This window comes from Hyalella azteca, unplaced genomic scaffold (assembly GCF_000764305.2).
Source record: "Hyalella azteca isolate HAZT.00-mixed unplaced genomic scaffold, Hazt_2.0.2 contig2661, whole genome shotgun sequence".
Classification (NCBI taxonomy): domain Eukaryota; kingdom Metazoa; phylum Arthropoda; class Malacostraca; order Amphipoda; family Hyalellidae; genus Hyalella; species Hyalella azteca.
The window spans coordinates 28,242-38,670 of NW_025932927.1; the positions used below are offsets into that span (position 1 = coordinate 28,242).

The 10,429-nt window shown below is 37.6% G+C and overlaps 1 protein-coding gene across 1 annotated transcript; it reads right to left on the bottom strand.

Moving 5' to 3' along the window:
• Window positions 1-2,653: 2,653 nt before the first annotated feature.
• LOC108679196 (C-type lectin domain family 4 member C) lies at window positions 2,654-6,692 on the bottom strand. The gene is made up of 5 exons (XM_018167796.2): window positions 6,597-6,692; window positions 5,036-5,126; window positions 4,661-4,765; window positions 3,703-3,894; window positions 2,654-3,432 (listed from the first exon to the last, which is right to left on the bottom strand). The coding sequence occupies exons 1-5, from the start codon at window positions 6,678-6,680 to the stop codon at window positions 3,212-3,214; spliced, it is 693 nt and encodes a 230-aa protein (XP_018023285.1). The 5' UTR covers window positions 6,681-6,692; the 3' UTR covers window positions 2,654-3,211.
• Between the last annotated feature and the right edge of the window lie 3,737 nt (window positions 6,693-10,429).

Genomic DNA, 10,429 nt, shown 5'->3' on the forward strand with positions numbered 1-10,429 from the left:
GACGGACGGACAGACAGACAGACGGACATGGCGAGCACAATAGTGCATTTTTTTCATAAATGAGAAAATGCGCTAAAAAGGACCGGGTAATCGACAGATATTATTTTCACAAATCGATAGGTGGATCTCTCAGTGCTGTAGCTTGAAAATCATAGGAGGAGATTTTTAAGATGAAAATGTAAACTTTTCAGGATAGCCAAACAACTAAAATTTTTAGTCATTTAAGGTATAGGTTTTACTTGCGCTTTGACGACTGTCGCGAACGAACAGAAGAACGTACATGCATTCCTTTGAGCTCTTTCAATGCGCAGTTTTTAGACCTTTAAACTGAGCCTATAGACCGGAGAAGCAAAAAATGTTCGACTTCTACCGAAATTCAATAGCATAGCAATAATCATCGGAACTTCGATTCCAATCAACGGAACAAATACCTTCTTTTTGAAAATTTTTCAACATTATTCGTGAGTGATTGCTCTAAAGTATCGAAATGTATACTAATGACTTCCTTTGAACACAGTATCGAGAAAGATAAATTTATTTTTATCTTATTTACATATTTACCCACTTTACATTATGCTTTCACCCATGTTTTTCATATGAAAGTTTTGGTCATTGTACGATCTGGTTTAGCAAAGATGCAACCTACTAATAACTTTTGTCCACTTCATTCGTATTTTTAAAGTTGTGTTGACGGATGAGTAATCGTTTTTTATAATAAAATTTTTTTATGTAGCCCAATTGAACAATCTCCAACTACATATATAGAAAATTTTCATCACCGCTCTGCGTTGATACAAGCGCCATCGGCATTGCTCATTACTGCTTGTAGTGTCGTGTCGTGTCGTCCTCGGAGCCTCTATGAGGCCATCAAGCCATCACTTAACCGAGCTCAAACTCCAAGTCCACTTTGCGAACGACAAAAGTTCATGGAAGTTTTCCATTCTAAATCATGTGTTCAGTGCAATAAAGGCCTTGCGACAGGCTTGCTTTTGTTCAGTAGATCACTGGATACTCATCTATGCTCATTCAATATTTTATATATATTTAATATAATATATGTCGTTAAATAGAAGATTAGAATAGAATTGTCGGCACAGAAGAAATAGGACCATGGCCTGTTGCCGATTCGTGTACTTTTTGTGACTTGATTCCATAAGGGATCCGGCCTTCTGAACCCGATCTTTCCATATCTGACGATTGTTTGAGATAGCTGCTGGTGCTGGACTCATTGCCTGGTCCGTAAGGTGCTAGGCATTCCAAGGCTGAACATATGCTCCTGCATAGCTTCGTCTAGTGCGTTCTTGAAGGCGTTTATTCTAGGAGCACCAACGTTGCTATCAGGGAGGCTGTTCCACATGCCGGTGACTCGAAGCGAGAAGAAATGTTGTCGCATGGATGTGTTGCAACGCAATTTTTTAGTATATAGCCGTGGCCCCAGGTGTTGGTTCCTGTTTCAAATTCTAGGACTTCTTCTTGGATCTTGCATAAACCGTGGTTATAACTGTATACTTTAATGAGGTCACCACGCAGACGTCGTCGATAACAGAGGCTTGGAAGCTTCATTATCTTTCTTCAGAAGGTTTGTTTTTTAATACCGGAATTATCCTTGTTGCACGTCTTTGAACACTCTTTACTAAATTTTTATCCTTTTCTAGTTTTGGTGACCACACGGCATTGCCAAGCTCTAGGTTCGGACGCACGACAGCGATAAACAGCATCTTCATCGCATCTGCATCTAGGTGCTCGTAAGAGCGTCTGATCAGTCCAAGTAGTTCATTGACTTTTAAACTTGAGCTTCAATATGCTAGAAAATTTCAACTCATTGTTGACATTTAACTCCTAAGTCTTTTTTCCATTGTCGACTTCGACATCATCACTCTCTCGTTGCTACCATGTCTTCTCATACTGTAATCTTGCTGTTCATTGTTCTTGCCGAGGTGGATTACTTAACATTTGTCAGCATTAAAACGCAGCTGCCACTTATCAGTCTAGTCCACTAACCTGTCAAAATCACCTTGTACCTGTAATTTTTGGGACGTATTCTTTCCTGTATAATAAACTCAGCGTACATCGAGCACACGCTAGACACAGCTTCTGGCAGATCGTTTATAAACGCAACGGATAAAACAGGCCCGAGAACGCTTCCTTGTGGCACGCCGCTGAGCACTGAAGCCCAGTCTGACACGGGCCCATTAATACTGACAAGTTGTAGTCTTCCTACTAGAAAATCTCTTATCTATTTGAGTACATTACTCTCAATTCCCCAAGACTTCAATTTACGCAACAGCCGCTCATGTGGGACACTGTCAAATACCTTGGTAAAATCGAGGTACACTGCATCTACTAGCTCCCTTTCATCCAGCAGGTGGGTCCATTCATTCAGAATAGTCAAGATGTTAATGATGCAGATCTACCGGCAATAAAGTCCTGTTGACAGTCTGATAGCAAATTATTAACAGTCAAATGAGCGATATTCTCATCGATCATCATCAATCCTCGATATAAGAAGACAATCGAATTCGATTGTAAAAACGTGCATCTAAATTCTTAGAAGTAAGTTGTCATTAATATGTGGATATTCTATTTTTCTCAGGGATAAAAGTAAATTCAAACTTTATTCTTCATTGGTTTATTACCGTATTTGCCAATAATGACGATCCAGGAAGTTTATTACACTGACAATGAAACGAAATTACCTTATACATGAGAACACATTTCGACTGTCACAAGATCCGAACGTTTCCTCGTTGCGTTCATTGCATATATATTCCAGCATTAAATTTCTAAAATACCTTACGTATATGTACGCAGACGACGACGAGTAACATCGGTTAACAAATTGTATTTAACCATGGATTCAGTTACAATGCCGACACATATATGCTGCGAATTGTGCATTATAATGTATGAGTTTTAGCCACCACAGAAAGACTCATATATTTCCGTCTCGCGCTGGGTATAAATAATAATAATAATAATGTGCTACTTTATTTTCTTCTTCTTCATTTCATCTATTTCGGAGGATTTATCCATGACATGCATAATTTACAATCAATCAAATTTAACTTAGGATTTAAACACCAGTATTACAAACTTTCAGGTCTATAGGTAGAACTAGAGGCGCCACTAATTTGTCAAGCAGCAAAAAATATTACCTAACTGATTCAGGACGTGCTAACGGTGACGAAAAAACCAAACCGTATCAGCCCGGCTAAACATGACACACAAACGAGTACAACGACTCGCATCCAGTGTCTCCGAGTCGGTAGACGTGAAGGCTCATCATCCGTGCGCACTGTTGATTGAACTGGGCGCCGTTGGGGTCCGTTGATGCCCAGTCTCCTGTGTAGTCTGGGCCAGGACTGCGACCGCTGGGGGACCACATCCAAGTGTTGCCCACCTTCTTGATTGCAACCCAGAGACCCGCAAGGGCTTGAAGATGGATTTGAAAATTAAAAATGTTATTTAGCTTTTTAGCTTTAGCAAATAAATGTTCAGTTTTCAAGTATTTTAACAATAATAATATTGCTTCAAGAATCACGTTATAAATCATCATCTCATGTATGTCAGGCGCAATGGATAATGTGGCCTTTCAACTTTGATGAAACAAAGACTTCATTCAGGTCATTTGAAATAGAATTAAATCGTTTCCTAGGAAACGAAAATAATCAACTCGTCAATGTAATGAAGATAGATGATTACTTGTACTCGAATTTGTACTCAAGATGTACATCCTCATAGCCTCGAACTGTTCGTGAGTGTCGGCAGTGTACAGGTCAGATCCAAGCGCCGTGCACTGCTGCCGCGCCGTGGTCCAGTCAACAGTAGCGGTGTTCACGTATATGCAGCCTACCGCGGTCTCCACGAACGGTGTGCTGCAGCTGGTGCGTTTGCCTGTGGAATCATAAAAGTTCAATGATACAAGCTCCTACTAGAAACCTTGTATTGTTTTATCTCAATTTCGGTGGTATGACTGCGATTGTGCCGATAAGCCACTAATTCCAAGACTCGTTTTTTAGTAAAAGGTACTTATATATAGTTGCTTAATTCTAGAGGCTCTCAGTTTTCCAATTGTCAATGGAAGATTTCGCAAGGAAACTTGCACCAACAAACCCATAACAACAAGAGAACATTTTTCTTAAGAGCTTTTTGTTATATAGCTAAAATAATTTGTTTCGTGCTGTGTAAAATAGAGCCAAGAATATTGAGTCTCTGATGATATAATAGTTATAAATACTCACACAATATTAAAAAGTTCCCATGTACATTTCATATCGGTATATTTCCCATGATTCCAAAGAGGTCTAGATGTGCGGGAATGAATCTTCATGAAATTTTTTTCAAGGAATTTTGTGCACCCTGAGACTCCGAAAAATATATGATCGGAAAACAATGCACTCATCAAGTGAGATACTCTGAAGAATAGATAATCGCAATAGGCGAAAAACGCGGTTGCATCCAAAATTTTGGTGTTTTCTTGTTCACCATAATTATGTTCGTTCAATATTAATTGAGATTAATGGTTCATAAAATTTCGTTAAGATTAAATGTCTCAGTTGTCAGTTGTTTGTTATCTTTTAAGCTAAACTGAAAGTGTGTGATAGAAATAAAGTTTCCAATTGAAAGTAGAGAAACCTAAAAGAAAAATTACTTGTCTTACCGATCATTTCTGGTCCGTCGTCCGTGCAGAGGTAACTTGGTCCACTATCCGTGTTGAAGGCTTGTCCGACTTGCACGATCTCGCCACTGGGTCCAGTACAGGTAGCTGATGCAAATAAAAGATCATTGTCTAATTATTAAGAAAAGTGACCCAAATTTGTATTTCATGTCGATATTACTGATAATCATTGCATTCTGCAATGACTTATAAACAAATTATTTGGATTTATTTGATCACAGCCAGGCCTTGTGGACTCAGGCGTCGAGGACGATTTGCCTACCGGGGTCGAGGACGGCAGAATACAGAGACGTCGCTCCAGCGTGGCCTGAAACTGCTACGTCTAAAACACATACTAAGTATACTAAGGATCCTTACCTGTGTAGGATTTCCTGATTTTACAAGGAGTAGCGCCGACGGTGCCATTCTTCCTGCCAGCCACAGCTTTGACCGCCTCTGCGCTCCAGATTTGACACTGTGAAGTACATCCTCATAGCCTCGAACTGTTCGTGAGTGTCGGCAGTGTACAGGTCAGATCCAAGCGCCGTGCACTGCTGCCGCGCCGTGGTCCAGTCAACAGTAGCGGTGTTCACGTATATGCAGCCTACCGCGGTCTCCACGAACGGTGTGCTGCAGCTGGTGCGTTTGCCTGTGGAATCGATGAAAGTTCAATGATCCACGTTTCAATACTAAAACAACCTTGTATTTATTTATCTGTTAAAAAACATTGAACTATTTTATCTTAATTTCAATGGTATGATTTTGATTGTGCATGCTGTTAATCCATTATTTCAAAGACTCCTTTTTTAGTAAATGGTTACTTGATTTCTTGATATTAAACATTCTAAATTTTTTATTTGCCAATAAACGATTTCGCAAGCAAACTTGAACCAATTTACCCATAACAACATAGAACAATTTTCTTTGCAGTTGTTTGTTGTATAGCTAAAAATAATTTGTTTCCTGCTGCGTAAAATAGAGCAAAGAATATTATTTCATATAATATGTTAGTACGTCACACTCCTGGTATCTGTTGATATAATCGTTCTAAATACTTGCACAATATTAAAAAGTTCTTAATTTCATTTCATATCAGTATATTTCCCAAAATTTCAAATGGGTTTTAGATGTGCGGATATAAATTTTTCTGCGACTTTTTTGTTGGTAGAAAGTGCACCCTGAGACTCTGAAAAAATAAGTGATCGGGAAAAATGCACTCACCAAGTAAGATATTCCAAAGAATAGATCATTGCAATAGGCGAACAACGTGGTCGCGTCCAAAATTGTAATGTTTTATTTTTCACGAAAATTATTTCTTACGGAAGCATTATATTAAATTGAGATAAATGGGTCAGACAATTTTGTTGAAATTAAATGCCTTTTTTGTTGTCTTTTTCGCTCAGCTGAATGTGTGATAGAATTAAAGTGACCCAATAAAATTGTAAAAAATTAACGAAAAATTGCTTGTCCTCCCGATCATTTGTGGTCCGTCGTCCGTGCAGAGGTAACTTGGTCCACTATCCGTGTTGAAGGTTCGACCGACTTGCACGATCTCGCCACTGGGTCCAGTACAGGTAGCTGAAGCAAATAAAATATTATTGTTTAATTATTAAGAAACCTGACCCAAAAATGTATTTCATTTCGATAATACTGATAATCATAGCATTCTACAATGACTTCTTTAAAGATTCATTGGATTTATTTCATTACAGACAGGCCTTTGCGACCTAGGCGTCGAAGACGATTTGCCTACCGGGGTCGAGGACGGCAGAATACAGAGACGTCGCTCCAGCGTGGCCTGGAATTGCTACGTCTAAAACACATACTAAGGATACTAAGGATCCTTACTTGTGTAGGATTTCCTGATTTTACAAGGAGTAGCGCCAACGGTGCCATTCTTCCTGCCAGCCACAGCTTTGACCGCCTCTGCGCTCCAGATTTGACACTGTGAGCCCTCGCGCGCTGCAGAAAAACACGACGCCACGGACCAGTTGAGGCTCTGAGCGATGCCCAAGCAATGCATCGCTGAATCACACGAGTGGGCAACCATTTGACCGGCAGCGCTTGCTTCCATTTGCATTTCATTGAGCGTTGAAGATATCCATAGTTCCGACATAATTTCCGCGGATGAGAAACTCGGGGCAGATATTAGCGAAAATATCATACAAACATTCCGTATTTTTAAATGAATTCGGTCGCTCATTGTTCCGCTCATCAGGTAAATTCAGCTGACAAAAAGACCTTATTTTGAGATACTTGATTTTCAATTGATAATTGTTGAATTCATTTTATGTCATGGATTATCTTTTGAAATTTTTAGTACATTACTGGTCTTTCTTTAATGTTGGTGACGCAGAAGAACGACAATCACAGCGCTAATCGGGTAATTCTAGCAACAAAGAAATAACATTAATCTTTCTACAATGAAAAGTAATGATCTAAAATATAAAGATTGTCAACAAAATGGCAACTGGTAACAATCCTAGCTGAACAATTTAATAATTCAATTAAAACTGCTAAAATCCCAAAGAAAAAATCTGATATGATCGTTGGATCCGATTTGTTAACTTTTTGCCGATTGCGTACTTTTTTATGCGAAAGGATCGTTAATTATTTTTCCGATGCAATACATCCATCACGCGATAGAAAATTGTGATGCGTCTTTTTCATGCTCAGATACAATCAACTGCACATTAAATAAACGCTACTAATGATGTTTACTGTAACTAAAAAATAAGGAAAAAATTCTGCAATATAAAATAATCAAACCTATAATAATCATACAGAGCGTTGAAGGAATAATTGACACAGGTTTTAATTTTTTAGCATTGGTCGATATAAGAAAAGTTTATGAAATTTTTCGAATTTCCTCTCTTCAGGTTAAAATGAAGTCATCTCTATATGAGTGAACTTTGAAGGTAGTTCAACATTTTTTTATTCGGTCCAACAAAGGGAAAAGCTTCCAAACTTTTCGTCAAACTAGAACGATGTGATTTACATAGTGATTTGTTTAAACGACACAATTAAATAATGCTCATCGACGCATGAATAATTAGTGAAATGGATGCATTGCTGATACTCTGATTTTCTTAAACAATAATCGTCGTTTCTTTGATAGTAATTATCGATACTTATATTTCCTTTTCAAAAATTTGATGCATTATTTTTGTACGATACTTGGGAAGTACCAAAATCTCTCTTTATGTCCTCAGTTAAACACAATAAGGAAATGAACGTTAACTATCCATACCAATTTTATGAGCATTTATATTTTTGGACGCTTACATTTTTCGAAATAATTAAAAATTTAGAACAAATTACTTCAAATTTATTTACATTATAGAATATTGATACAATTGAATCACATTATATGATATCGAAGAATTGAATAAAATTTCTTCATGCAATTAATTTAAGCTCGAGCAAGGAAGTAGACATGAATATATTAATATCAATTAAATTGTATAATTAATACGACAATGGATCACATAACAATATTATACTGAGAAATAACACCAAAAAACAGCCAATTGATCTGCAGTGTTCCAACACACTTGTTCTGATCAAAGCTCACACTTGAGTGGCGCGTCGTTTTGTGATGACTTAAAGGTTTTCCAGAGAGCAATAAACCTGTCATTTAACCAACCCTGAACTCAAAGTGCACTTAGTGAATGTAAGAGATTATACCAGGTTACTTCTTTTACCGTAAGATAAGTGCTGATAATGCCTTCCGTCAGCAATAGACACGTTCCGTGCAACATTAGCTATGCACTGAATTTACTTCGAATTAATCCCAGATTTTTTAGATAATGACAAGAATGAGGTTCTTATTATTTCAAATAGGAAGATATACATTAAAAGAGTAACGTCACTTATACGTTACTTTTTTAACAAATTAATCCCATTTTGTGTTGATATTTTATATATCTTTAATTAGATACCGTATGCAACGCCTGCTGCAACGTACCGTATGCTGTTGTTAAATCTCAGCATTGCGTGCTTTGTCGTTTTGAGTCGACCTCGGAGCTTACAGCAGGGCAATCAAACAGTCATTTAATCCAACATGAACTCTAGGCGCACTTAACGAATGAAAAGAGATGATAATGGGTTGGTGCTCCAAAGCATGTGCTCATTGCAACAAATGTCTTGGGACAGCCCTGCCTATGTTAGACTTAACACTGATATGCATCTAAGCTCATTTCAAAATTCTCTTACTACTTTTAATACAATATCAAGATCCAATTCAATTGTGAAAACTTAAAGCTGAATTCTAAGAAGAAAGTTGTCGCATAATTTGTACTTTTTCACAGTGAAACCATCAATCGGCAATACTTTGAATTATATCGGTGCCTAAATTGCTTGCAAACCACGCAGGTGCATCTCAATAGACTTTAGACTTTCAGTGCTCTAGACTCAATCTTATCGTATTTTCAGTATAACGATTTAAGACCTTTAATTTGCACACGATGTCACACAATACATCTTAACGTATATTTATACTCGCATAGGAAGCTAATATTTTTCCATTGCGTTCATTAAGTTTTAATTAGAGCTTTTAATGTCTAAATCTCTTGACATAACACACACAATATCTGAACAAACTTGACCAACATCGGTGAACAAACCATTACAATTAAATGAATATCGTTTCCTTGCCGTAACTCATCCACTAAGAATTATGAATAATAATAGCAGAGTTTCAACACGTGCAAGATGAATTCACGTATTTCCGTCTAGCCCTGAACATGAATAATCTGATGAATGAGTCAATCAATGATTTTATGACATCTATTATATATGGGCGGAGTCATTTTCTGTTAGTTCATTTTTATCTTTTACTTGTTTTACACTGTAAAGTGTCTTTTTATCGATGAAATTCTAGGTTTTGTGCTGAACTAGGCTTGTCATTCTATGCATATTTGAACATATTTTAATATCACCTAAGCTTGGCAAGCAAAATAAATCTATGGAAACCTAAAACGCCGAACCATTTGCTAGAATTAAACCTGCCCTTAATTTGTTGAAAGACATGTTCCTAACTCAACTATCGTGACGCACTAACGGCGACGAAAAAATCAAGCCGTATCAGACCGGCTAAACTTGACACACATACGATTACAACGACTCTCATGCATCGTCTGCAAGAAAGTTGTAGAGATATTTCGCCATCCGTGCGCACTGTTGCTTGAACTGCGCGCCGTTGGGGTCCGTATATGCCCAGTCTCCTGTGTAGTCTGGGCCAGGACTGCGACCGCTGGGGGACCACATCCAAGTGCCGCCCACCTTCTTGTTTGCAACTCAGGGCCTATACTTTCAAAAAAAAAGTTAAGAGATCGTAAGTTTATCCGCCAATCATTGACGGCCTTTCAAGCAAAATCCACTAATCATAGACAAGAAAATAGAGCGTAAGTACTTACGTTCACTTAGCGATTTTTGAAAGTATTTCCAAAGGGGCTTGGTAATTAGATTTCAAAATTAGAAATGTTATTTAGCTTTCTATGTTCAGCATAAAAATATTCAGTTTCCGTTTTTGTTCAACATTAATAATATTGATGCAAGAATCAAGTTATCAATCATCATCTCAAGCATGTCAGGCAAAGGGAATTATGTGGCCATGCAACATTGATGATACAAATACTTCATTCAGGTAATTTGTAATAGAATTGAATCGTTTACTAGAAACAGAAAAAAGCAACTGGTCAATATAATGAAGATGAAAGATTACTTGTACTCGAATTTGTACTCAAGAAGTACATCCTCATAGCCTCGAAC

What these genes read in the sequence shown, in the direction of transcription:
- LOC108679196 (XM_018167796.2), bottom strand. Translation starts at nt 6,680, where the DNA reads ATGCATTGCTTGGGCATCGCTCAGAGCCTCAACTGGTCCGTGGCGTCG. An exon ending in AATCAGGAAATCCTACACAG is followed by an intron (nt 4,766 to 5,035) that starts GTAAGGATCCTT and finishes TATTTGCATCAG; the next exon opens with CTACCTGTACTGGACCCAGT. An exon ending in GAGTACAAATTCGAGTACAA is followed by an intron (nt 3,433 to 3,702) that starts GTAATCATCTAT and finishes TCCATCTTCAAG; the next exon opens with CCCTTGCGGGTCTCTGGGTT.